This window comes from Micropterus dolomieu, linkage group LG23, assembly GCF_021292245.1.
Source record: "Micropterus dolomieu isolate WLL.071019.BEF.003 ecotype Adirondacks linkage group LG23, ASM2129224v1, whole genome shotgun sequence".
NCBI classification, from domain to species: domain Eukaryota; kingdom Metazoa; phylum Chordata; class Actinopteri; order Centrarchiformes; family Centrarchidae; genus Micropterus; species Micropterus dolomieu.
The window spans coordinates 18,927,226-18,951,914 of NC_060172.1; the positions used below are offsets into that span (position 1 = coordinate 18,927,226).

Sequence of the window (24,689 nt, forward strand, 5' to 3'; positions counted from 1 at the left end):
GTGACATTAATTATTGTGCTGACCTGCATGTTGGTACTGAGAAGTGTGTCAAGAGTTTTGAAAACACCATATAACCACAAATTCAACAGTTTGGAAACTTTTTTGTTGTTGTTTTAACTCATATGTGATGTGCACATTTTTATTGCTATCCTGCTCTCTGCAAACCCTATCAGATCACCTGTGTGTGTGTGTGTGTGTGTGTGTGTGTGTGTGTGTGTGTGTGTGTGTGTGTGTGTGTGTGTGTGTTTTAATCTTCCATTACTGTTCTTTAAATCACAATTCGTCTACAGAGGCCACCAATTGTAACACTGGCCCCCTGTAACCGGCGCGCGTCACGTTTCCCTGTACTGAGCCTGTTCCAAAATAGACGGCACCCACCCACACCCTCCTCTCTCCCTGCTCTGCCCCGGTACTCTCCCTCTCTCTTTCCCTGCCGAGGAGCGTCACGCAGTTGTCCAGTGCGTGTCTTCAGCAAGTCCGCTCCGACTCCAGGAAACCGGATCTCAGGCAAAATCCTTCAAAGGAATAAGAACAGCAGCAGCAGAAGACAAAGGAGGAGGAGGATACAAGAGAAACCGTGAGAGTTGTCCAGGGAATAGGGGTCTCCCCAAAACCTGAGGTGAGCTTTCTTGTGGACTGTCTTTCCTAATATGTGTGTGTCAGTGCTGCAGTGGGGTGAGAGGTGCGTCAGCGTCTTTACTGCACTGCTGGAGAGGATCGAGTGCGTCCCCACCTTTTGGAAATCCTGAGAAAAGACGGGACAGTGTGATTGTGCACTTTACCCCCCTGTGGACGGAGCAGTTCTTCAGTCGTGCATGGCAGCTGTGGGCTACTTGGAGGAGCACGTTGTACATTGCTAACCCCCTCCCCCCGTCACTCACACCTCCCGGGCCCCTGACAGCCTATGTTCCAGTTTATGTGTGTTTGTATAGGCTGTGCGCAATGATTGTTGTTTTAAATTTACGGTGCGTTCATTAACAATACAGCGCCACAGAGTGCGTCACCTTCATTCTGGGACTATTTAGGATCAGGCTGGCGGGTGGGAGGAGCGGCCGGCCCCGGGTGGGACAGTGCAGTTTGTCATGTCTATATTAGGAAAGTGGCAGTGTCATTCTTTCGCTCTGTCTCGACTGTCCAGAGCCGTGCCGTGCGCGGCAGGGGAGGGCTTATTAACCTGAGGCAGAGTTAAAGGAGCATGTCGTTTAACTCAACTGACGTTAAATCACATCACATATTTCTGCCACCAGTTTCCATAAGCATAGGCTACACATTTTTAGATTAGGCAGCCAGTTTGGAGAGAGTGGAAGCTTTTGCAAAATAGTCAAGAATCAACTTTAAGCTATGTTTATTTCATTCATTCATTTTATTTTAATTTCTTGTTCAAATCAGATGAAAAGGCATGCATAATAACTAGCCTAAGTAATTTGTTTGTTTTTGTTAAAATTCCTGAGAAGAGTGAAGATAAGATTAAGACAAGGGTAGTTTGGATTCTCACTGTGGAACAGCAGGCAGCAGGAGAGTTTCTTGCTCTTCTTCCTTTGTAGATTTGCAATTTATCTTGAGAGCCAGGTGAAAAAAACCCCACTGTTTGCTATCAACATGTCTCTGACACAGTATCAATAAAAGAATATACACAAGTATGTGTGATATTGTGTTTGCCCTGAAATGCCACACAGCTGGCCCTCCTGAAATGGTCACTGGAATGTAAATCCTTCCAGGAAAGAAGCGAGAGCTTCCGTCCTCTCATCAGTCTGGTTGAGTCATGTATCCCACAGTCTTTAAGTCCAGTTTGGGACTAAATGTAGAATATTCTAGTGTGAAAGTCAGACATCATCACTTAAAGCCTCAATTTGGGTCACTTTATGTTCACTTTGTCACAGGCCTGACTAGTGGAGAAGCGGACCCTGGCCTCAGTTGGTGCTCTTTGTGGTTTTATTTTAATTGTGAAGAGCCAGACAGTTTACGATCATCCATTAAGCAAGAGGAAGAACTCTGCTGCATTTAGTAGAAGTCTTCAGGGACTCACACAGGCCTACTTCTAGATTTAGGTTTTTAGTTTTAGCCTAATGTAAGCCAGTGCAGTCAGGGAGTGTATGTTAGATACATTTTAGACTACATATTCTCATGGGGATTGTATCACGTGGGTGTGATTGAATGTAACTGCTGTGCTATGTATTGCTAGCTTCACATTGTAACTGTCTCTTAAGTTCTCTCCTGGCCTTTTATTTGTTATTTGTGTCTTAGTGTTGGCCTTTGATGTTTGACCGTCACATAGTGTTTGGATGCACAATTAACTATAAATATCTGCAATGATGGCAGGCCCTGTTATACAATATCTCCTGTGTTTTGGAGGATTACTGTTCCTCTGGCCTGGGGCCTGGGACAGCCACAGATCAGCAAGTTGTCACTCAACAAACAGCCTAAAAACACATTGCAGAGTTCATTAATCAGAGAAAAGCAGATGGTTATATAAAGCCCCTGAAAACCTGGCTTAAACTCAAAGCTGAAATATCACATATTCATAACTAAATAAGTAAGTAAAAAAAAAAACCTCTTTAGGTATTATTTATGAAAAGTTAACACTCAAACTCAGCTAATCTGCGTCACCAGGACTGTGTGGGTCAAATTTGATTGATAGTGACAGTAATGACAGTCAACAGTCATCAGATCCAAATTCAAATGAGTCTCAGCTTTGATTGGTGCATGGAAGTATGTGACATCACATTTTTCTAACTGAACAGGATCCCACTACTCATAGTAAGAAGCTGATTGAGAAGAAAAGTTTTTCATTGCCTTTAAAATGTATAGATGGATATAAAGTGTCCACCTTTTTTTGATCTCAGGTTTTGTTTCTACTTAGCCTACTCTGCTGCACCTTACTTTATTTTGTAGTCTGTATACTGTATATTGTTGTTTAATGTATTTATTGTTTTGAATGTTTTTATATATTTAGATGTGTGTATATATATATATATATTAAAGGAGACTTCAAAGTAATTTTTCTGTTGTATGGTTTAAGCTGTTGTGGTTTTTACTGTGCATATGACAATACACTTTTTGAATCTCGAATGCTCAGTGGGCCTGTATCAGTCAGCTGCCTGATTCTGAGTGAAGAAGAAAATAAAAAATGAAATTCACTGCTTGCTAGCATGACATAAGCAGAATCCTTTATCTACTTAATGTGACTGTAAGTCTGAAAAAAATAAATACCAAAGGTGAGTGAACTGCCCTGTTAACTTTCAAAATAAAATGCTTGAAAGCACCATAGAGATACTGAGTCATCTTGGGGGAAAAAAAGCATAATGCTCCTCAAAACAACATATTCAATGATAGTAACTGTTCAGCAAGAAAACATTTTAAGCAGCCTGTCTCAATAGTCAAAGAAGATGACTGACGGATACTGTTGTAGGTGATATAAAGCAAGTACATCGCAGATTGCAGAGTGCAATATTGTGATGACAAGCTCTTCTGTGGTGGTCTCATACAGCCTTGGCATGGTTCCTTCACTGTAGGGATGAAATCTGATTTATTTTGCTAGAAGTCTTGTTCCAGATTGAGACTTACAAAGAAAATGACCTCCAAAATGAATATACAGTATGTAGCTGTTCATATAATTATCTGATCATGACACATTTTGTTTTCTGGATGATTATGCTATTTTTTCCAAATCTTACTTCTTTATCTAAATTTCTTTGTTTAACCCTCTTCTGACATCTCTATATCCCCTTTTTTATCCCCCTCTTTCTCTCCTTCCTCCTTCACACTATTTTCTTACTTCCCCATTACGCTCCGTACATCCTCTTCTATCCTTTGTTTCTTCATCTCTACATCCACCCTACATTCCTCCACTCTCCTCAGCCATGAGTCGCAGCATTGTGCGGCAGAGTAAGTTTCGCCACGTCTTTGGCCAGACGGTCAAGGCTGAGCAGGCCTACGATGACATCCGTGTCTCCAAGGTGACGTGGGACAGCTCCTTCTGCGCCGTCAACCCAAAGTTCCTGGCGGTCATCGTTGAATCCAGCGGTGGAGGTTCGTTCCTGGTCCTGCCCCTCTCTAAGGTCAGTAAGGTCAAAGGGGAAACATTCCTGGGCCGCAGAGGGTGGAAACCGAACAGAATGTCTTTGAGTTCGTGTAAATCTGTCTGCCTCTGAAAATGATGATCCCAAAGCTGCAAAAAATTTATAAACTCTGCATTAAACACCTAACATGTTTTAGTTTTCTACATGATTGAATTGGTAGTGTATGTGCTCTTTATAATTAATATGCAGGTCAAGTCTGCCTTTGCCTGGATTTCTGTACTTTTCTATAGCGCTTTTTCCCTCTTTTTTCTTCTCTTGTTTCCGTCTGGTGCCAACTTAACCTCAAAGGGAAAGTTGACACGTTTTTTAAGTTACTGTCTAGTCAGTGTTGTTAATAAGTGCCCACAATGAAATTAATAGCAGAATCATTCAGTTTTTGTTTGCATCAGGGGTCAGTTTGAGTAAAGGCACCACCAGTTGATGTTTGGCCTTGGCGGTTCAGGTTCTGGAGGGGCCATATAGCCTATTCACAGCTGCGATTGGAGTGGCAGCCTCGGCCTCTCAAAGGTCAAAGGTACTTTAGTTGTCACAAACACATACATGTTGCGAAATTCATTCTCTGCATTTAACCCATCCCTCAAGGGAGCAGCCGCTGTGCAGCACCTGGGGACCAATTCCAGATTTTTTTATATCAGTGTCTGGTTAATGGCACCGACTGAAGAACCTAGTATGTTTTGATGGTGGGGGACACCAGAGCCTAGACCAGGGTTTGAGGCCACAGTGCTATCCACTGGACCACCGTGCAGCCTCTCTCCGCCTCTCTCTCTTCTCTGGCTTGAATAAATATGGCTGAATATCCAAGTAATACAAAACACTTTAAAATGTATCCTTGTCAACACTGACATACATGTGCCTATTTTTCCTTTTAGGTGATTAAACAGCGAGAATAATACGCTTTGTTCTGGGCAAGATTATACATTTTTAGCCACACTAGTGGCATGGCTCCATGGATGGCATGTCATTTATACAGATGTTCATGGTCCTGAATAGAATAAATCCTATCGACTTTGGTTCATTCCTTAATTTGAGTATATGAGCCGTTCCTTCCTTGCGAGGGATTTCTGTGTTGAACATGTTGATTTTTGCATGCTGCACACAGATATTCAAGTTGAGTTTTTATTACGGGTTTGTCGGCATGCTGACTATAAACTATATCCCTGTCAATCAGCTCCCTGCATCTGCCCATGTCCCATGCTGTCACCAACTGTTGCAGCAGGGTGTTTTTCTCATACAAGAGTCAGGGGAAATGAGAAGAAAGAATAGAGGGAACTTTACGGGGAAAGAGGAAGAAAAGAAAGAGAAGTAAAGAGTTGTTTTTTTTTTCCCCCAAAGGAACAGCCTGTAACCTTTTTATATCTCATAGTTCATCACCTGACTTTTTTGTTCAGCTCATCAAGGTCACTAAAGGCAATTCCATGTTGAATACTAAAAGCAGCGTGGCCACAGTTTCAGATGGCTATAAGCATTAGCTATAAGTAATATAACCAGATGATCATGTTACATGATACAATCAGCAGGCTGCATAATGGGGAGGGTGAAGAAAAAGACTTCCAAAGCTCTTGGCAGACAGTTCTCCACTGAGGTCAAACAATGCATGTGACTCTCGGTGTTTGAAATACAAAGAAAAACTCGTGTCTCATTTGGACTTATAAGGTAAATGTAATTCATATTAAGACTAAAAACAAACTGTTTTCAAAACCTTTTCAAGGCTGATCAGTGCCAAGTCATGGTATCGGCAGCGTGTTGGTTACAATAGCTTAACCTTTAACTTGATTTAGTATGTTTTTCCTTCTAAAACCGGAGAATATAATATTGCATCTAGCTGTCATGTTGGGGAAGCCTTGGGAAGGATGATGACATTGCAGCGACAGTAAAAGCAACAGGTCGAGACAGATCAGACATTTAAAGCTGCGATGCTTTAGTGGGGTGTGGGGCCTCGTGATCATAACAACATTGCCTTAAAATAAATGATGGACATTAGAAAGACCGAATTAAACTTGTGTCAATATTTAGATGTGGTGGGAGATAATATTTCAATACATTATCATATTAGGATATGCTACTCCAGCGATCCTAACTAAGTAAAATAGATTGCGCATTTTAAACTCTTTTTGTGATGGACTTTTTTTGAGATGAGCAATTTAGAAACAAAGTCATCACTGCTAAGAATCATCAGCAGTGCTAATTATTAGTGTCAACGGGCAAGAACCATACTCAGTTTTTTGGAGACACAGGGAAAATGGATGTGATTATATACTGGAGTCATGGTGAACAGGTTTGCTATTAATACACACCGACGCGCTCTCCATCCTCCATCTCCCCCTCTGGGTCCCCAACGGGCCACAAGAAAAACTCCCCTTTCAACGCCTCGTCCGTTAGCTATAAATACACTTCACTTGGGGTGTCTGTTGTATGTGTGCGCAGGGAGTGATATCTCAAAAGCTGATACACATGTTCACACGATAGGAACAGGGAGACACGAAATAACCTGGAAGTAACATTATGATTTTAGTTTGGATCATCTAAAAATGTCTTTTTCCTTGAAGTCCCTTTAAGCTGCATGCTTCTTTCTTTAAGGTTTTAGTTGTATTTTGAAGGTTTACATTCGGTCTTTTTTAAACCAGAGATACATTCAGACAAAACTCTTCACGTAAATTTCCTCAAAGTCAGACTAATAACACTGGCTCCAGGGCCCCAAAAATAGGGCAGAAGTTTCTCTCATGGAGTGGACTGTATAGTCTGCTATGTGCACTGTATTAGTAGGAATAGGAGACAAAATGGTACAAACTCAATGAGGGCAACAGGTCAGGGGACAATAGGGGCCAAACAGCAATTTTTTGCCTCATGACCTACCATCAGGACAAATCAATGGTTGTTTCGACAGCATTTCAATTACTCTATTTCAGCATGTAGTTTGGACCAGCAATCTCACAGCAAGGTCCATTTTTTGATCATATCACATGATCTTCATCAGCAGATGGGGTTTGCCCAGTGGTTATGGGATTGTAGATGTTAAAATTTCCATTTTTCTGAGCTGTTTAAGGATTTCTCCATGTTGCTTAAAATTTTAAATTGAAAGTTATTCTTTATCATGGAAGTAGTAGTTGAAAGAGCAGTCTTTGAAATACTCAAAAAAGGGAAATTTTTACATCTACAATTCCATGACAACTAAGCAAACTCCGTCTGCAGAGGAAGCTGTGGGATACGATCAAAAGCTGGGGATCTGCTACTAAATGGACCTTAGGGTAAGAATGTTTCATAATTTCCAAAGTCAAGAAGAAACTTTCAATCTGAATTAGTTCGTACCTGTTTCACATTGAAAAAAAGTAACTGAAATCCTGTTGAAACAACGGTTTCATGTAACTTTGAATGTATCCATAACCTTTCATTGGAGCCTGATTTTAACTATTTTCTGATGTTTGTTGACCTGAAAATCAACGCCTACTACTGTTTTATTAATCACCTATTTTATGTCCGAACTCAGTCCACCATGTCACTGCTGCTCTGTGTTACAGTCAGGCCGTGTGGATAAGAACTACCCTCTGGTGATCGGCCACTCTGGACCTGTTCTTGATATTGACTGGTGCCCTCATGACGATAACGTTCTGGCCAGCTGCTCGGAGGACTGTACTGCGATGGTAATGCGTGTGTATGTGTGTGTAGGAAAACAAAACTACTTCTGAGTGGGAGAGAGAAGTTGCAAATGCATGTAGAAGAGTTTGTTGTTTGGTGACTCAGATAACAGTGATGGAGGTCATTTCGACCTGAGATTGTCATGTCTACCTGCCCGTAAATAAGTGAAGTGAATCAGTCAATGCACCAGTGTGTCTACTGTCTACCTGTCTGACTGTCCACCCACCTGTTCCGCCCCCTCTATATCTCTCATCAGTCTACTCATCGTATTTTGGCCATGACAAGTTAGTCAGACTCTATTCTCTGTCTGCGACCAGCCTCCTCATTGTAACACAGCTGCAAATCCTGTTAAAATCATGTCAACTTACAAGCTGTGTTGTGAACTCCACATCTTCTTTTCCACAGAGCCTTCAACTTGGACAGCGCATAATTAAAAGTTAGCTCTGACAGTTTAGTTTGAATTTAAATATGGGAAATGGGATGGGAGGAAAGTGTATATTTAAAATCCTAATACATACACACAGTGCAGAATAGGTAAGAGTTGTAAACATAAACATATATTAATGTCAATATTGAATTTTGGACTGAACAGAAGCTCTAGCAGTTTTTGTAGGCCTGGTTGGGATACAGTGCAGGTATGTGGCCCTGAAGCTCATGACTGAGTTCAGTCAGCAGGGGTCACTGTAAAGCCATGACTGCAGGAGATGAAAAGAGATAGTTCACTCTCAAATCAACTCAACTCAACTTTATTTATATAGCACTGTACAGACAACACACAAGTGATCTAGTGATGAGAGTTGTAGTAGAATAATAATTGAGACTTCAGGGGAAATTCCTGAAGTGGTAAAGTTAGGCATGGTTAAAGGCTCGTGAGTAAAAGTGTGTTTTAAGATGACTCTTGAAAATCTCAATAGTGGGGGAGAGTCAGACAATGGGATGAAGATCTCAGTTCTCTCATAATGTGATAAGGGAACAGGAGTTCTGTAATGTAAGCGGGTGCAATTGTGACGCACATCCTGATGTTTGCTTACAAACATCAGGATGTGCGTCACAATATGAAAATATACTGATGTACTATACTTTGTGACACTAAAGTTAATTTACTGTAAAACCCCCTTAAGGCTTGTGCAAACTACACGACTGTCATTGTTGGCCGATGGCCGTGCTGTTCACACTACAGAACTTGCCGTCTTGTAACTGGAGTCTTTAAGTCGTTCACACTACGTGACTGATCGGTGACAGGGGGTCACACACGACACGAGCTGACAGAGCTGTGGCATCTGTCGCATGGTCTCCAAACCACATTTTGTCAAGAAAACACACGTGAAAGGGGAAATGACACGACGCACGAAACAGCTGTTGTTTGTTATTATAAACATAGAAATTATAAAGACAAAGAATCTGGGTGAAAGGATGGATTAACACTGGCAGGTAGCAGGGATTGTCTGAGCTACAGAAAGGGCTGAAGGTGAGTAAAAAGGGGTTTGCGCGGAAAAAGTAGCTGCCTGCTCTCATTGGCTGGATGTGGATGTCGAGTCAGCTGATTTCTCCAGATAGGCTATTTGGCATGCTAGATATCTGGCAGACGTAGGCGATGTGGCAGTGTATGTGTGGGGGACCCCTTTTGATGCGTCCTTGAGTAGTTCACACATATCCTACACATGTCAATCAGCCACTGATTTACTCCCATCACAGTCTGACGGTCACCGAGCAAGCAAATCGGGCTAAAAATCGTGCAGTGTGAACTAGCTTTAAGGCATCTAGGACTTATCCCCTTTTAATTTCCAGTTTTTATACAATATTTTTTTCCCATCTTGCTATTAGCCTATAAACATTGTAAACACATGATTTTACTCCATAATCTTCAAAGTTTAAAAGTAAATTATATTATTGGAGAAATCGTCCCATGACAGCAGAGCTTATTACTACATGATCAAAAGCTCTCTAAAAGCAGGAAATGAGAACCAGGTTTAGTGTCTGGGATGTAACTGAGCAATGAGCTGCTCCACTGACACATTCTTCACATAATTGTGACATTTCAGATTCTCTTCAGTAACTCTATAACTTGATATTAAAATATTATGGTCCAGTTACTTAAACCCTTTTAGCTTAATAGACAAATAAATATTGTTACTTTGGTTTAAAAAGTATATACTGCTTAAGTTACTTTGCTTTGTGTGTGTGCACACAAATGTGCATTATGTTAAGTATGTCAGCATGTGTCAAATATAAATTTGTATTATGACAACATGCCTCTTGACTCAGCATGTATCTGTGCGTCCACAGTTGTCACCGAGGACAGATTTGCTCCCACTTGTTCACAACAACATCGCAGGAATCTTTGTGCTATCTATTGATTTGAAACGCTGCTTCTCCTATGGCAACAGCTGCTGGGAGGCTGTTTTGAATGCAGTGGGTTTCCCTTTGTGTGTATGTGTGTGTGAGTATTTGTGTATGTATGCTTTGTTTATGTCCCACACATGGACAGACAGTTGCAGCTGTCCAGTCTTGGCAGTGGTGCTGCTGTGAAGCAGAAAGACCATAACTGTGATGTCAGTCTCATCAGTTCAGAGAGATCATTGTGTCATCTGAAAAGGCTCATTAGTGTGTGTGTGTGTGTGTGTGAGAGAGAGAGATACTGGGGAGCAACAGGGCCAGAGCTGTGTGTGTCTTATGTGGATCGACTAATCACCTACTAAAAGCCCACATTTCAACAAGCTATAAGTGAGAAATTGAGAAATGTGTTTTTCTGGACCAGTTTTGTCATTAATGTTTTTGTGGCACCCTCCTGTGAAGGAAGGAAGGAATTCATAAAAGCACAACATAGTGCATAAAGTTGCACCTGTTCAGGTCACATGCTCATGTCATGACTTGCCTGTATGCTGTTTTATAAGGAAGTACTGTGACATGCTAACCCTGTTGTCAGGACACTAAAGTCATGTTCTCGGTATTGTTTCTGGTTATTTTGGAGGTTTAAACAACCAGAGCAGTGGTTTGCATTCTGCAGTTACACAGAATTTACACATGGTGTCTTTTTAAAGTGTGAAAATGAAATGAAATGAAATGACTGAAAGGCAATTCAAACAAGTTGATTTGCCTTTCAGTCACAAACACCTCAACAAATCTATTAGAGGTGTCTCAAAAAAACATGGCAGTCCTACTTGTCACCAGGAGCATTAAATGGATTGGCATATACTTCAAGTAGACTACCAATTTACAGTAATTTCTAATACACTAATTACTGAACAGATAACACTTCTCGTGCAACATCATCAAGATCAATGCTTTAATTTTTCTTCATCACTCCTCTCCAGGTGTGGCAGATTCCAGATCACTCACTGACCCGCCCCCTCTCCGATCCTATTGTGGTCCTGGAGGGACACTCCAAACGTGTTGGCATCGTCAGCTGGCATCCCACCGCACGCAACATACTCCTCACTGCGGGTAGGACACACACACACACACACACACACACACATCCCAGTTTCCTTCAAAAACTTATAATCTTTTGACTTCATGTGACTGGTGAGTGTGATTAAAAGAAACAAATGAGGGATTCTCCCCCTTCCTCTTCTTACATAACATTCAGATGTCCATTTTTTTCCTCTGACCTCAGGCAGTGATAACCTGATTATTATCTGGAACGTGGGGACAGGCGAGCCCCTCATCTCCATGGACGACCACCCAGACCTAATCTACAGTATCAGCTGGAACCGTAACGGCAGCTTGTTTTGCACCACCTGTAAGGACCGTCGTCTGCGTGTCTGCGACCCCCGCAAGAGGGAGGTGGTTGCGGTGAGTGAGTAGAAAATACTACTAAATATATGCTTCACAGTAAAATTCATTCTAATACCACTATCTGAACTGCTTTAACAAAAGAGTATATTATAAGGCCAGAAGAATAAAAGTATTTCTGCTGATCCTGGAAAGGACCCATTAAAGTAAGGGTTGATATTTTGGGAAATACTCTTTTCTCTTTTCAATTTTCTGAAGCAGAGTTAGTTTAGAAGATTGATTCCACACCCCGTAAAATGTATGGCTACATCCAGCAGCCAGTTAGTTTAGCTACATGCTTACACACGTAAATAACTGCCGCTCTGTTTAGTTTTTCTTTTACACATACTTTGATAATTCATTTATAATTTGCATCTGTTAATTCCACATTTATATTTTTTTAAATCTATTTATGTCAACTTATTGTTTATGTCTAGCACCTTATCACCATAGAAAGTTCCTCGTACCTGTAAAATGCTACTTTGCAATAAAGCTCATTCTGATTTTTGATTCTGATTAGCTTAGCAAAAAGACTGGGGTAAACAGCTAGTCTGGCTCTGTAACTGTAACAAAGTAAGTTTACCAGTAGGCTTACTTCTGAAGTTCACTAACGCCGCTTTACAAGGGGTGATTTGCTGGATTATTTCTTAGCTGGGAAGAAGTAACTTGAGGTTTTGAATGGATCACTAGACCTTTGACAACACTTATTTTCCCCATAAGCCTAAACAAATAACTCTATGCGATCAGCTGAGTTGAAATGAATCCCCAGACACCTAAAAAAGTTTAAAAAGAGAATAAAAAAATGAACTCTTGTAGTAATGTCTGTCCCTCCGCTGACCAACAGGAACGTCTGGCTCCACACGAGGGGATCCGGCCAATGAGAGCCATCTTCACCAGAGACGGAAACATCTTCACCACAGGATTCACCAGGATGAGCCAGAGAGAGCTCGGACTCTGGGACCCGGTAAGAGCAATTCAAATATCACATGCTGTTCATGCATTTAAAAAATGTGCAGGAATATACATGCACTTATATACGTGTACACAACAAATTGTTGGCCTCCTTCATTGTTTTTACTCCCCACAGACAAACTTTGAGGAACCTATTGCACTGTTGGAGTTGGACACAAGCAATGGAGTGTTGTTACCATATTATGATGCAGATGCAAACATGGTCTACCTCTGTGGAAAGGTACAGAGACATTTAGGTTTAATGATTCAAATCATGTTTGTAAATATGCTATTTAATATGTACATAAATATGTGCAGATCCATTGTATTTCCATCCTTATTAATGACAATGTCATGTTTATCTTTGACATGTTTAATATGTGTAATGTGTTTCCTGTATTTGTGTGCGTGTGTGTGTGTGTGTGTAGGGGGACAGCAGTATCCGTTACTTTGAGATCACAGACGAGCCGCCGTACGTCCACTACCTCAATACCTTCAGCAGTAAGGAGCCCCAGAGAGGGATGGGCTTCATGCCCAAGAGAGGTGTGGACGTCAGCAAATGTGAGATTGCTAGGTAAGATACTGCTTATGCAATAAATGAGCATAGATCACCGCTTTATAGCATTGTTTAATGGGATGTAAATTCTACAGATGTCGCTTAAAGGTGGCCATGGAACTCAAATCTAATTTTGGTAATGATGCTTTAACTGACAAGTGATTCAATAACATCAGGAGATGTTACATGCAACAAGCTTGATGGTGTGGTTTAGCTCTGACCATCAGGTATCCCACTGGTTTAATGAATTTGTCAGTATATCACCCTCCAGAGTTCAGTTTAATAGCATTTACAAATACGTACTAGTTATTGCAGTGTCCATCAGTGAAAATATGATCCATTAATTGTGTATCCACCACAAGGCTACATATTTGTAATTGCTGTTTTGTGTGTACAGTTTACAGAGAACTTCACTTATCTAACTATATACTTTATACTTCACTTAATTTCAGGTTGGCAGCTGTGTGTATACTACTTTATCCACTGCATTTATGTCAGAAATGTCCATATGTAATGAATTATCCATCACGCAACTCTCAGAGTGCATGAGATCATCTTATAGGTTACGCTTACGAACATAAAGTATAAGCTGATACACAGATGTGGAAAACCACAACTAGGCTGTCTTCTCTCCTCTTTTCACCTGTCCTCTTAGATTATTCAAACTCCTTGACAAGAAGTGTGAGCCCATAACAATGACAGTGCCCAGAAAAGTAAGTCCAACTGACCCTACAAACCTTTAACTGTCACAGTGGTCGAAGGTAAGTGAGTACATTACTCAAGTACTGTGCATAAGTACAATTTTGAGGTACTTTTACTTTACTTCAGTATTTCCATTTAATGTTACTTCATACTTAATAATGTAATGTTGGTAATGTTTTCCCTCTGCTACATTTCCCCCCAAAAGCTCTAGTTACTAGTTTTTGATTAATATTTTCCTACAAAACATATGATGAGTTTATAAATTATGATGTGTTGAAGCAATTAAAATGAGCTGCACCTTGCACCACATGTTACAAAACTAAAATATGTCACGGTTTTTCACCCCGACAACTCTTTTGCACAGTCGGACCTCTTCCAGGACGACCTGTACCCGGACACAGCTGGGCCTGATCCCGCCATGGAGCCTGAAGAGTGGCTGGAGGGCCGCAACGAAGATCCAATTCTTGTGTCCATGAGGGGCGGCTATGTGCCACCCAAGAGCAGAGAGCTCAAAGTGGCAAAAAAGAACCTGCTGGACTCCAGACCCACCACCCGACGTAGCATGTCCACTTTGGAAACCAACAGTCTGCCGGTAAGTTGTGGCATGCATTATGTTACCTGTTGTTACATGTTCACATAATGTATATCCTGTATGTGGACCACTGGTTTGTTATACTACATTAGATATATAGCATTGTGTCGCACATTTTCAATAGAAAAAAACTTCTTCTTTAGCTTTGGAGCCCATAAACTGAATACACCGTTACTCTTACGAACATCTGCCTCTCCTTTTAACATGTTTCTGTTTATCTCTCCTCTATTTGTACCTGCCCACAACTTTTTTCCCCCAAAGCTCCCCTTCTTTGTTTTGGTTATTTTTTCTAGTTGCTCACTGTCCTTGACCTATTTTTCCTCTTTCTGTTTTTCTTAATCCTTAATTTTTCCCTCCCTGTCACTGTCTTTTTTCCTTTCTTCTTCCGTGTCCTTTTTGTCCTTCTTTCCCCTCTTCTCCTGTCCAGCCTCAGTTGCTTGAGAGGTTGTTGGAGGAGATTCAGAATCTGAAGGCCACCGTTTTGTCTCAGGAGAAGAGAATCTGTGACTTGGAGAATAAGCTTTCCCAGTACACCAACGGCACTGACTGAAGAACTGGTCAGAATGTCAGAATCAGTATTATTATAGAAACACATTTTCCTTGCATTGACAAGGAACCACTCTCCTAAATGATCAATCAGTGTTGCCCCTTTATTAAAGGTACCATTGTGGAATAATATTAATGTGGACAAGTTAAATAAAAATTGATTGTGCAACAAATTTGCACAAATTACATCCATAACCAGTGTAATTGTTCCACATTCCAGTTTTAACATAATGTACCTTTAATGCGACAGCAAAAATATTTTAATATACTCACACCTTCAGTGATTTGTAAAGAATGAGAAGGGTGCAAATGTGGAATGAGGGGGCAGTAGGTTAAAGGTACATGTGCAAGTTGAGTTAAAGGTCTGTAGAAAGTCAATGCTGTTATCACTTTTTTAATACCACTGTCAGAAAAGCACAAGTATGCAAAAAGTAGCAAAAATCAGAAAAAGACTAGAATGCAATTCTTTGGTTTTGGTAAATTGCATCTACATACTCCCCACAGATATACATCAAGCAAGCACACTTCTCAACACGTTTGCTTCGCCCTCTGTATCATATGATCACTGACCAGTTTCTTTAAATAAATCTCTGAAAACTTCTCAAAATGTAAATAATAATTAAGGAACTAGGAGAAAATGTGTTAAACTTGTAGCAAAATGTGAAAACCAAAATGTTTTGTGTTCTGTAAAGGATTATACATTAGACAGATTATGACAACAATAAAACAGTGTTTTGTTTTTTAAAAAAAATCCTGCCTCTTCCATTTGTTGTTACAACAAGTGAATTTCCTGTTGAAAAATGATCACATGCCATCGATGGGTGCCTTCACATGTGAGAGGCTACACAGTGACGAGCTGGCCTTCTAGTATCTTAATCTGCGTGTGCATGATTTCTCTGGTCAACTTTAGGACTTAGGCTGGCTCATAAACAGGAGGAAATACATTTATTGAATAGTTGTGTAGTGAACCAACCAGTGGACACTTAATTATTTCATGCCAAAAGGAAGAATGCAGCATCTCCCTCTTTGTCTCTCTAAGAGAAGGGGGGTGAGTTATCACCCGTCAAGCAGACAGGCCGACTAGAGGTCCAAAACACAAAACGAGGAGGGGGTTTGAAAGGTCTGCTACATTAAACACTTATTATTTCCACTCTGAGTGCTGGTTGGGAGGTTTTAACCATAGAGCCCACCATCTCCGGTGAAGTTGAGATAATGAACTCTACGCAATGACAATATTAACCTTATATTAGTCCAGAGACTAACCTCACCCGGAACCAGGCTGTCAGGACCTCTATGGACAGAGACTATAAACTAAAGGGCCAAACTGGATCTGCAACACACACACACTGCCACAGATCAAAGGAAAGGGTCCCCCTTTGTTTACTCTTCTGACATGAGTGTAGAACTGAGACACTACATTCTGCGGTCATAAAATGCTACAGGACTTTGTGATTTTGAAGAGATGCTCAATCATTCCCTATACAGGCAAAATCTATGTACCAAAAGGACAAATGTGAAAAAGGAGAATTTATATGGTACAGAAATATTATCCTGTGTAATACAATTAATTTTCCCAGCTCCTGGACCAAGGATTGAATTTAAAGTTTAAGTAATCAAAGTTATCTTCAGCCTCCATTCATGAAACCAGTGTCCCCCAGAGGACAAAAGAGGTATAACATGCATTGTTCTTAAACCTCATCTTTAAGCAAGTGTACATTCTTGTCTGTGTCTGTTGTTTAATCTGATGCCATGTTCAAATACCTCCTCATATCTTCTTAAAGAGGTGGTATTATGCTCATTTTCAAGTTCAAAATCCTACTTAGGGGTTGTACCAGAACAGGTTTACATGGTTTAATTTTCAAAACACACCATATTTTTTGTCTATAGTGCATTGCTGCAGCTCCTCCGTTCACCCTGTGTTGTAATGCTTCGCTTTAGCTATGGAGTGACACATCTTGTCTCTAAATGATCTTTGTTGGAAGTTGCACATGCGCAGTTCCTAGTTAAGGACTACTAGCCAATCAGAAGCAGAGAAGGACGGGTCAGTGAGAAGCCTGGCTTCAGTTGAGCTGTACATGTTGCCGACCGGCTTGTTAACATAGACTGGAGCAAGAGTTTCAGAGTGGTGAGTTATTAACAAAAGTATCTTTCATCCATAAAGTTTTAACTGAGCTCTGTCTCTACATCACAGTAACAACTTTATGTCCATTGACTGCCTGGAGGGTAGCTAGTGTTTGGAAGGGAGAGGTGTGTGCTGCAGATCAGTGTTTTTGAGGGCGTGTCGGAGTAGCCGCTTGGCGAGCGTTATATGAGGCGCATTTAGCTTTGCAAAGGGAAATGGCTGGACTATACAAACGAGCTGTTTTCAAGCAGTCCAGAGAAGTGTTTTCTGACTTTGGGCTTTTTCACATGGCAAACCTATTACATGGACAAAAAAGGTATAAAACTCAATAAAGGAGAGGGAAAAAGCCAAAAAGCATTATACCACCTCTTTAAGTAAAACATGTCTAGCAACGTCCAGCATCCAAGAGTTTGGCCCCAGGAAGAATCTCCGCAACTCCTAAGTTTTCCTTTATCTCACAGCAACTTACTTAGCCTATATCCGCAAGGTCTATAGAACCTTCGGTAAATTTACCTTTTGTTTAAAGTTATCAGACCTTTTAACGCACGCAACTCTTAACTCAGAAACAAACAAGTTTCTTTTAAAGCTTTTATTTCGGTTCGTAATGTTAACTTCACTTCTCCCAACGACAACAAAATCAGAGGCCAGCCACGTGAGTCAGTTACGCCACCGGTAACACAGAGAACATCAACCGACGATAGCCGGCCTGTTTACTGCGAGAGTTTCCCGCAACCACCAGCAACACAAAGGACTTCGGGACATTCTTGTTGGCCAAAGACCCTCTCGAGAGGCCGTGTGGTGTGCCAAGCCGCTGAGGGCCATAAACCCAACGAGCCAAGCCAGCCGATCATGAAACTCATAATCAATTGAACTTAGTTGTGAAGTTATGATGATAACTTGCGTCCATTTGTCTCTTATTCATTTAGTCATATCCTTTCCAGAATAGCCAAAAACTAAATTCACATTGAACCCTATTACTCTCATTGATTGCATCCTGGTTGTTTAGTCATTATCGTATTATTTCTTTGGTATTATTTACTCTCACTTTGTACTCATTTAGCTAATAAATTCTCACTTTGATCACAGGAAGTGCGTGTGTGTGTGTCCTGTAGTGAGCTCAGCATACTAAGGTCAGTGGGCTGTACAGGTAGGTATAACTGTGGCCGGCATATGACATCACCCAGAGGAAGGATATAAATAGAAAACAAAATAGGTCCATGGATTGACCCCTGAGGCACACCGCATTTGATGGTAGACTTAAATTATTTATTGACACAAAACTTCCTATTGGATAAGTATGAAACAAACCCGTTCAGTCCAGTACCGCATACCCAACCCAGTGCCTCAGTCTGTTCAACAGGATGCCATGATCAATGGTGTCAAAGGCAGCACTTAAATCCAGCAAAACCAGTATTTAACATATGCCTGCATCAGCGTTCATTAGGAGGTCATTGGTAACTTTCAAGAGTGCTGTCTCAGTAATGTGATGCTTACGGAAGTCAGACTGGACTTTTTCAAAGATACAATTATTTTCCCTTGCAACAAGGAGCTGCTTAGAAACCTTTTCAAGTTTCAAATCTTTTCAAGGGTTTTTGAAAGAAAAGGCAGTTTAGAAATTGGGCGGTAGTTGTCAAGGATGTTGGGGTCAATGCTAGGTTTTTTTAGGACAGGTTGTACACATGCAGTCTTGAAGCAGACCGGGACACAACCAGTAGATAATGAGCTGTTAAAAATTAAAAGCAGGTGTGGGCTAATATACTACAAAAAAAACTTTGCATCAACAACATCTAAAAAGGCAGGGTTTGGGCTAATACTGGCTCTTAATAATTCCACCTTACTGACAAAGTGTATTAAAAATGTCTCACAATCTGTATCACAATCAGCAGAGGCACAGGGAGAGGCAGGGTTTACCAACAGATCAAGAGTCTTAAAAAGAAAACTGGGATTGTGCTGGTGGGCAGCAATAAGATTTGAGAAATGGTGAGCTCTTGCATCTTTTACCAAACTATTGTACGTAGATAGTAACTCTTTCATGGCCGGGTAGTGGACCTGGAGACCTGATTCTTTTCCATCTTTGTTCTGTTTTTCTGCATTCCCGTTTGCAGCTTCTGATATCTCCATTTAACCAGGGTTCCTTTGCGGATTTTAAGTGTTGTTTGTTTTTCAGAGGGGCTATGAGATCAATGGTTAAGGTAGAGAGGGAATTAAAATAGTTGACAAAATCATTAGTGGAGGAGATATCAGGGGGCACATTGCTAAATGAACTGAAGAGGGCACCAAACTTAGAGGCGTTATGTTCAATTAAACTGGGTTTGTTTTAAGAAAGACTGGGCAACACTAGCAGCCTGGAATTCACATTGGAAATGATTGACCTGATGATCTCAGCAGGCTGAGGGTAGAGGACGCTAACAGATTCAACAAACTGATCCGCAAGGCCAGTGACGTTGTGGTGGTGGAATTAGACTCTCTCTCGGTGGTGTCAGAGAGGAGGATGCTGTCTAAGCTACATCTTGGACAATGTCTCCCACCCACTCCATGACCTGCTGCTCAATCACAGGAGCACTGAAAGTGCATTGAAAGTGCTCCTGTGATTGAAATGCACCACAGAGCACCAAAGGAAGTCATTTCTGCCTGTGGCCGTCAAACTTTGTAACTCCTCCCTCTAAGTGTCGGACACACAGATACTTAGTTAGTTTTAAACTGGAAATTATTATCTGTTTTGTACGAGAATACCTGCTTAAATACTTAATGTGCAATACTCTCTGCTGCAATTATGATGCTACTATTTATTCATTTTTACTGTTCACCACAATAATTCGCTTAATTATTATGTAAATACTGTACCATAACAATTCCTTTAACTATGTAAATATTGTACATATCCACACTCTTTTATATTTTCTTTTCTTTTATGTTTTATTGTGATATACTTCTTTATATAATGACTTTCTGTCTTTATTTATATGCCTTTTACCTTTTGTGCAATGTGTGCAACTGTGACACAGAATTTCCCCTCGGGGATTTAAGTATTTATAGAAGTATTTCTGATTTCTGAACTGATATAAAGATGTCCTTAATTTCTACAGCTGACATCTTCACACCCAAGCTAAGGACCAGGTCTAGAGTGTGATGAGTTTGGCCAGACACATGTTGAGTGAAATTAAAAGAATGAATGATACTTAAAAAAATGAAGAGCTGGGATATTTGAAGACTTGTCAATATGCAAATTAAAATCACCACAAATAAGAATTCTATCCACAAAAAAAAATTCAGGGAATTCCAGCATGAAGGGACCAGCTGGTTTGGGTGGGGCGGTAGATGACAGCAATTAGGATCGGTGGGGTGCCACCAAGTTTGAGTAAAAGCACTTACTAATCGTTACATGCAATTTGAGTGCATTTAAAGTGCTTTCTAAAAACAGCTACAAGGCCACCCCCACGGCTACACTCCCTGGGGCGGCTAAAACAGTCATATTCCGGGGGGCATAGTTCAACAAGCTGACTGTGATCACCAGGACGTAGCCAAGACTCAGCCAGAAACATAAAGTCTAAGTCAGAAGAAGAGATAAAATCATTTAGAATAAAAGTTTTGTTTGAGAGGGATCTAACATTAAGAAGGGCCAACTTTAGTGATCTCTACTGGGGTAAAGCTGACGTAACAACCTGAGGTAAGGTTAAAGCCTGTATCCTAATTAGTAAGTTATTACTATTGCTGAAACAAATGAATCTGTCTCGTTTAACAGGCCTATGTGAAGTCAATACAGGGATTTTAGGGGTGCATGAGGCAGCGATGTGACAAGCCAGGCTCCCAGTGTGGACTAGAGTAAGAAATGCATGGCTATATACCTTCCAGAAAGGGGGAGTCAGTGGCAGTAGAGGGTACATTGTTGTTGACAGTGGGCAAAGGGGCCAGAGAAGAAGAAGGAGGGGGGCGAAAGGTGATTTAGATATTCAGTCATGTAAGGAGGACAGGACACCGTGCCGCAGGTTGGACGTTAGCATGTGACTACCTAGCTTATTTGGATGCAGACCGTCTTGTGCAAAGCAGGAGTCATGATTCCAGAACAGATTGAAATTGTCAATAAAATCAATGCCATGGGTGCAACAGGCAGATGGGAGCCAGGTGTGAAGGCTGAGGAGCCTACTAAAACGACCAAATCCACGGCCCAAGGTGTGAATTGGGCCAGAGATGAACACAGACTTTCCACTCCTGTTGAGCAAGTCGAGGAGACGATTAAAGGCGCATTTCGTGAGGCGAGGAGGCCAGTGAGCTTATCAATGATGTCGGTAGTTGTTGCTCCAGGAAAACTGTGTGATTGCATTTACAAAGTGAATATTCTGCACTATGGTGATCCCAACTAAGAGTGACGTAGAATGGATCAGAGGAGGCACCGGGGAGGGCCGTCTTACTGCAGCAGCACATGGGGTGATTGCAGCTATAGGCTGCAGCAGCAAGGTGGCGGCGTCCTTCTCAGCAGGAAAATTCCCTGCTGTCTTCGGACCCGCGTCCTTTTCTACAGGGGAAATTTCTGCTGTCCGCAGATCCAGAACTGGATCTCCTCTTGGTCACAGCCTCTTCCAGCAACCTGTGGTGAGAAGAGGGGGTGGACTTGCTTTCTGGTGGATGGTGACATTTATCCAGTGGGGGAAATGTCAAACCTGTTAGCCAGCGGGAGGTCCAGAGTCGGAGGAGGAGGAGACGAGCGCTTTGCCCTTGTCTTAGTCTTAGTCCAGCTCTCTGGCTGTCGTGGAGTTGAACACACCAGAGCATCTGGTTTGCCCTCGCTGACAGATAAATTAGTCTCCGTTGGCGCATGGGAAAGTGATAAGTTAGACTCCTTAGGCTTTGCTCCTGAGAGGAGCTACAGGTCTTTGGCGTGGGCCGAGGATGCCATAGACACTGGGGCCTCCATGATAATTGAGCCAAGACCAGGAATGGTGGGATCACTGTCCAACCCCGAGGTGGTCCAGCCATCATGACAGGTTGATGCTCCCCCACCATAGCCAAAGGAGCTCAGGGGTCTCATTTATAAAACTGTGCTTAGAAACCTCACTAAAAGTGTACGTGCGCCCAAAAGCCAAAAATGGCGTACGCCAAATAATTTTCAGACTTATAAAACCGTGTGTACACGACATTTGCTCGACTGATGCACTGAAAACGGCATCAATTTAAATGTAATTTGTCCTCCTGTTCACCTTATTTATGAGAATAAATTGCACTGCATACAAGTATTAATTAACGATTCCGAATTAAACTGTACAAAATATTTGAGGCGTTCTTTTGCAGAAACAGAATCTGGACTGGTAATCTGGCAAATACCAGGCGAATGCCCGGTGGGCCGATGCAGCTTTGGGGCTGGTGGAACGTAAATTATTTATTTATATAACTGTTTTTTTAAAATGGGCCAACGATTGGCCCATAAAGCATGGACAGAGGCCCATTGGGTAATTTTCTATACTGACACTAGGCCGGCCCAATCACATCTCTTACTAGCCCCCACGCTCTCTGCTCTCTGTTTCTTGCGTGTGACAAAGTGACAGGGCTGAGTGAGAAACTGAGCAGGAGTAAAGACAAGTGGAGGTGAACCGGTAAGCATGGAGTAGTTCAACCTGTAGGGAGGGAGCCGGGAGGGAGGGTCATTTACACTGGGGACGCTGGGGACATTTCCCCACACTTTTTGAAAGCATTTGTTAAAAATGTTCTGAAAAATAGCTTGCAGCAAGAAATGTTAATTAACAAATAAAAATGCTATGAAAAATGGTTTATTTGCACAATAACAAAATCTGCAATACAATGTAAATATAAGAAACCTCTGTATTGTCCATAAAAGTAACTTAAGCTAAAAACAATAATAACCTTCTGATTACTGCTTCCAACATATACATTCTATAAGAAAAACATCCAAGACCAATATCTTTTTTTATGCTCCATGTCCTGGATGGAGTCACTATTGTCCTTGTCTGAATGTTTGAATTCTTTGTTTTTCATGTCACACGTTTGTGTTGAGAAACCAGTTCTGCAGTTGAACTACCTGACAGCAGCAGTTTGAGAATTATGTGCTACAATACAGTAAAAAGACTTTGTAATGTAGTCACAACATATTGTCACAGCATTAATTTAGATGCTGAGTAAATATAATTATGATGAAAGCAAGTAGCCTCATATTGTTACATTTAGTTTGTTCATGATTGTGAGTTATTTGATGATTGTGACATTACAGGCCTATTTACTTGTCATTGAAATTTTTCCACATAAAGAGATGTGCAAGTTATTCCCAAATCACACAATAGATTTTATAATATGAACATAAGATCACAACATTGTATTGTAATCAAGGAATAATTATTTTGTGGTTGCAGGAAAGTTTGCTGGGTGAAAAATTATTACTCACCTGCCCACTGAGGCGCTTTCTAGTGTCATCTCTTACATGGTCTACAGTACATTACTCCCATTCCCATTTCAGTCTACTCACGAATTTTTACAACTGCAAATACTTTTGAGCAAATTTAGAATTTATTATGGTCTTTTTCAAATGTAAAGATAAGTGTCTTGCGCACCGGTCTAATGTTCTGTTCATGTATAGTTTGCAGCAAGATAGATAATCATTTTAATCATTAATCATTTAATCATTTTTTTTCAGTGAAAATAAAAAAATAACCATTCTCACAATAGGATTTTTTTGCATATCATTCAGCCCTATTGCGATGACAAGTAAATAGGCCTCCAATGTCAAGATTATTATAAAACTCTCACAATCATGAGTAAACTAAATGTAACAATAAAAGGCTACTTGCTTTTACGATGGTTTGGCCACTAACAGGCCAAAGGTCTTTAACCTGACTCCCCAGAGAATTGAGAAAGATGGCTCTGCACGGTTGGTTAGGCTCCGTGCTTGCTGTGTCACTTGCAAAATCTGTTTATTTCCTTGCCTTGGTAAAGCCTACTTTGAAATCCGGGGATGCTGAAGTAATTACCAACTATTACCAAACTACAACCAATTAGTTTTCCTGTGCTGTCCAAAGTGCTGGAGAAAGTTGTTTCAGAACAACTTACTTGGAGACAAACAATTATCTGCACCCCCTACAGTTTGGTTTCAGACATAACCACTCCACAGAGTCAGCAACCTGTTTATTGCTAGAAAACATAAAACAGTCACTTGACAAAGGTAATGTGGTAGGCGCAGTGTTTCTGGATCTGAAAAAGGCATTTGATACAGTAAACCACAGCATTTTAATCTCAAAACTTTCAATGTTAAACTTGTCATTATCTTGGTTTGACTTGTAATTAAAGGGTTGGGAATAGTGTGTTGTAATTAATAACATCAAGTCTGCTTTCAGCAAAATCTGTACATGAATCCCCCAAGGAACTGTGTTGGGTCCCATCCTTTTTAGTTTGTATATCAACAATTTGCCAGATACATGTCCTGATATAGGTCTTCAGATGTATGCTGACGATACAGTTGTCAGTGATGATGTTGCAAATAAGCTAACCAAAAACCTAGAAAAAGTTTCAGCTTGGCTTGATGCCTCCTGTTTGACACTAAATGCAAAGTCTATCTATTTTTCTTTTAAAAAGCAATCTGAAACCAAATCCCTGAACGTTAAAATTAAAGGTGAACTTATCGAACAAGTACCAGAAGTGAAGTATCTGGGGATTTTAGACTCGCAGTTCAATTTTAAAAGTCACACTAAAAAGATTTGCAAAACGATTAAGGCTAACCTTACCTATTTTAAG

At 40.9% G+C, this 24,689-nt stretch overlaps 1 protein-coding gene across 5 annotated transcripts; it reads left to right on the top strand.

The window, feature by feature from the left end:
- Window positions 1-230: 230 nt before the first annotated feature.
- Window positions 231-15,028, top strand: coro6 (coronin 6). Of its 5 annotated transcripts, none has more exons than XM_046040540.1 (11): window positions 231-619; window positions 3,859-4,058; window positions 7,595-7,717; window positions 11,027-11,156; window positions 11,302-11,507; window positions 12,331-12,450; window positions 12,574-12,678; window positions 12,866-13,011; window positions 13,649-13,706; window positions 14,060-14,287; window positions 14,431-15,028. In XM_046040540.1, the coding sequence occupies exons 2-11, from the start codon at window positions 3,861-3,863 to the stop codon at window positions 14,443-14,445; spliced, it is 1,329 nt and encodes a 442-aa protein (XP_045896496.1). In that variant the 5' UTR covers window positions 231-619; window positions 3,859-3,860; the 3' UTR covers window positions 14,446-15,028. The 5 variants fall into 5 exon arrangements, with proteins under 5 accessions (XP_045896496.1, XP_045896492.1, XP_045896494.1 ...); XM_046040536.1 differs by having other exon boundaries at window positions 232-619; window positions 14,715-15,028; XM_046040538.1 differs by having other exon boundaries at window positions 233-619; window positions 14,549-15,028.
- Window positions 15,029-24,689: the final 9,661 nt, after the last annotated feature.

Bases quoted from the DNA above. Each gene is read 5' to 3' on its own strand.
- coro6 (XM_046040536.1), top strand. From the start codon at position 3,861: ATGAGTCGCAGCATTGTGCGGCAGAGTAAGTTTCGCCACGTCTTTGGC. The intron at 11,157-11,301 runs GTAGGACACACA...CATAACATTCAG, and splicing joins CAACATACTCCTCACTGCGG to ATGTCCATTTTTTTCCTCTG. The intron at 12,679-12,865 runs GTACAGAGACAT...GTGTGTGTGTAG, and splicing joins TGGTCTACCTCTGTGGAAAG to GGGGACAGCAGTATCCGTTA.